Source organism: Echinops telfairi, unplaced genomic scaffold (genome assembly GCF_000313985.2).
Source record: "Echinops telfairi isolate 266 unplaced genomic scaffold, ASM31398v2 ScPeMD7_70;HRSCAF=299, whole genome shotgun sequence".
NCBI classification, from domain to species: Eukaryota; Metazoa; Chordata; class Mammalia; order Afrosoricida; family Tenrecidae; genus Echinops; species Echinops telfairi.
In genome coordinates, this window is record NW_022103968.1 from 39,669,000 (window position 1) to 39,672,352 (window position 3,353).

At 41.3% G+C, this 3,353-nt stretch overlaps 1 protein-coding gene across 1 annotated transcript in view; it reads right to left on the bottom strand.

Annotated features, from left to right (window-relative positions):
* Positions 1 to 257: 257 nt before the first annotated feature.
* LOC101642542 (lipase member K-like) overlaps positions 258 to 3,353 on the bottom strand; it is a 47,426-nt gene continuing 44,330 nt past the window's right edge. The window contains exons 7-9 of the mRNA XM_013004217.1: positions 2,817 to 2,963; positions 792 to 869; positions 258 to 455 (exon numbers count right to left, since the gene is read on the bottom strand). Coding sequence (XP_012859671.1) covers positions 258 to 455; positions 792 to 869; positions 2,817 to 2,963 — 423 coding nt within the window. The remainder of the gene's footprint in view (positions 456 to 791; positions 870 to 2,816; positions 2,964 to 3,353) is intronic.

The window sequence follows — 3,353 nt, forward strand, 5'->3', positions numbered from 1 at the left end:
AAGCTGGTTGAAGGTCAGGTTGGAGATGGCTTTCATCCGTTCCTCAGCCCTGCTTGGTGGTCCACGTGGAAATGGGAGACTGGAGGCCAGGAAAGAGGGGGAGGGGAAGGAGGACAAGGGGAAAGGGAACAAGGGAGCGAGGACTGGGGGAGAGAGGACGGGAAGAGCTGAGAGCAAAGATAGAAACTTTTACTAATAAAATCCTGAATTATTTTTTAGCCTTATGGGGTATTCTTGATTATATTGATGAATTCATACTAAATATCCCAAACTGCTTTAGTACCAAAGATAAAATCTATATGATTGTATGAAGGCAGTGTCTTGACATAGATGAGGTTAGGGATTTGAGGGAGGAGAAAGTTGACATCCACAGGGTCAGCCAGGTTGTCCTTTAGACCATGCCACACTGCGGTCCTCACTTTCAGGTTCTTCACGCTGTACTGGGGAGGAATGGGCTAGATGGAAACAACAGGAGGAACAAATATTACATTTAGCCACACTTCACAAGCTTCCCCAGAACTGAGCTCGTCTTTTTTGAGATGATGTTTCTCATCTGAAGCAGCACCTGCCAACCTGGGAGAACTCTAGTGACTCCAACAAAGTTGCCTTCCATCCAGGTCTGAGGAAGCCACTCAAGCCTGGCTAGTCAGGAAATTACACAGCTGTACTCACAGTGTACTTCCATGTAGAAATCAACACAATGTGAAAGAGTTTTGCCTAAATATTTGGTGGAAACTTTTTGTATCCTTTAAAGCATGAATTTTCTTCTTCCCGACTCATGGAACAGTTACCTGACTGTAGTGTTCCATGTTCAGAGCAAGGCTTCCAAAGCCATAAGCTTGAACTTCTTTTCTGACTTGTTTAGTGGTCTTTAATTAAAGAAAATAAATAAATTAAAGGGCAAAAAACCCACGTTTTTTTCTGAGGTATCAAAATCATCAAAGTAGACATACTAAAACATCTGTGGCAGATAAATTTTATGTACACATACACTTGAGTGGAGGTAGGGGTGGAGTCTAAACTATCAAACAGGTCACAGACTGATGGTGCCTTCTTGGGAGTGTGGCCTTTTCATAAGCTGAACATTGATAACTTCTTTCTCTGGGCATTCACCTTCCTCCCAGCTGGCATTTCCTAATGTGGGACCCTGGCCCTGGAAGCCAACTTCTGAGCTGTTGGTGCCCTGCCATATTCCCACAGGCAGATCCTCATGATTCCGCACTCTCCGTTCTATAAATTCCAAGTTCCCCCTGTTATCTTTCTGTGCCATCAGCCTGTAGTTATGTGTCTGAAGAGGGCCCCATCCAGCATCAAACCCAAGGACTTGAGTTGATTCCAACTCATAGCGAACTATAGGACAGGGTTAAATTGTCCCTGTGCGTTTCCAAGAATATATATATAGAGAGAGTAGAAAGCCCTGTCATTCTCAATTGGAGCAAATGGTGGTTTCAAACTGCTAACCTTGTGGATACCAGTGTAACATGTAATCAGTATGTCATCAGGGCTCCATACACACACACGTATATGTGTGTATATATACATACATATATAAAATAAGGTATCTAAATACTATTAATCTAGATATATGTGTGTTACAGTAATGGAGAGGGAGTAATCCAAATCCGCTATGGGGTTAACATTTGTACTGAAATGAAACATCTATTTTCCACCTTTTAATACTGCTCATTGGTACAGCTGCCTCCTCCCCTAGCCTGACCAGCAGGCCATTGTACTACTAGAGGGCATTTGAGAACTATACAACACAATAAAAAGATTTTTAAAAGCTCATGAAAATCCATACCTGTAGCACAGGCAAAAGATTTTGAAAAGAGGTCCCTGCTGGCACAAGGGAAAAATACACATCAATTCTACTCTGGTAAGAAATATTAGCAGTTATTATTTCATCTCAGAAAATTGTGCTTGCACATTCTATGTCTGGAAACATACTCCTTCAGAGAGGACACCACACAAACACTGCCTCTGCTATTGACAATCCACTCTCCTGCAGACAGGATGCTGAGTGACTCACCTCTGCACTCAGTGCTTTGCATCCCAAGGATCAGGAGCTACACACCGAGCACCTCTGTAGTTGGTGACAAGTGTTTGCACCTGCAGCTATTATACCAGTTATCTTTCCTCTCTCATCTCTTCCTTTCTTCCACCTCTTCCTTCTTTCTATTTTTCCTTCCTCCCTCTTTCAGTTCCTCCCTTCCTCCCTCTCACCCTCCCCTCCTTTCCTTCTGATCTGTAGTCAATTAATATGGCCCTTCTAGCCATAACTCCTGATGTGATGTATTAAAGTTCTGGACTCTAATGCCTGTGACTCTGAACCCATTTTCGAGGGAGCTCTCTGTCATAGGATTAAGGTGAGGTTAAGTCTTGGCAGCAGTAGCGCATGTGAACCAAGCCACACCTCTGTTTCCTTAGGGGCATCCTGAAGATGACTTGGCTCACTGCCATCTAGGGTAGGGTTGCTGTGGATAAGGTGAATTGCCCCTCAGAGTTTCCAAGACTCTAACTCTTTATGGGAGTTATACTCTCTATCTTTCCCCCTCAGAGTGGCTGATGGTTTAGAACTGCCGACTTTGCAGACAAAGCCCAATGTGAACCACCACACAACCAGGACTCCTATGACTTTTCTCCAAAACAACGACAAAAACAACTCACTGACTTTGAGTCAATGCTGGCTCATAGTTGACCATCTGTGGGTTTCCCAGACTGCAATCGTTTGAAGTAAAGGTTAAAATATTGAAAAGCATATTAGGTGATAATATTTTTTGAAAAAGTTCAGGCAATAAACTATTATATATGTATACCATGTTTATATTTTCTGCATCAACTTCAAACAGAGCAAAGGGGATCCTGTCACACCTAGCATCTGGTATATCTTGGTTGCGTAACTTTGAGACAGTGAGAGGATTTAAAATGATCTGTGGGAGTACTTCTTCGTCATCAAATATAATCTATGAAAATAAAAAATAACACAAGGTATTATTTCTCATGAAATATATAAATATACCACTATAGGAGCAGAAAATCTGCATTCCTCAGCGGTTGTCTTAGATAGAATATTAAGAATATTCCAATCTAGAGATGACATGATGGGCATGATGAATTGAAGCTCAAAATACATTTGGGAAAAAATAGATAAAATGCTTGTATTAATGTTTGAATTTATCGTAAACCAAACAAGGATATCATTAGGACAGGGATAATATACTGATGTCAGATGAATCGTGGCTGAAAGCAGAGAAAACCAGAAAGATGTTTACTTATGTTTTTTTTTTTAACATTTTATTAGGGGCTCATACAACTGTTATCCCAATCCATACACACATCAATTGTGTAAAGCG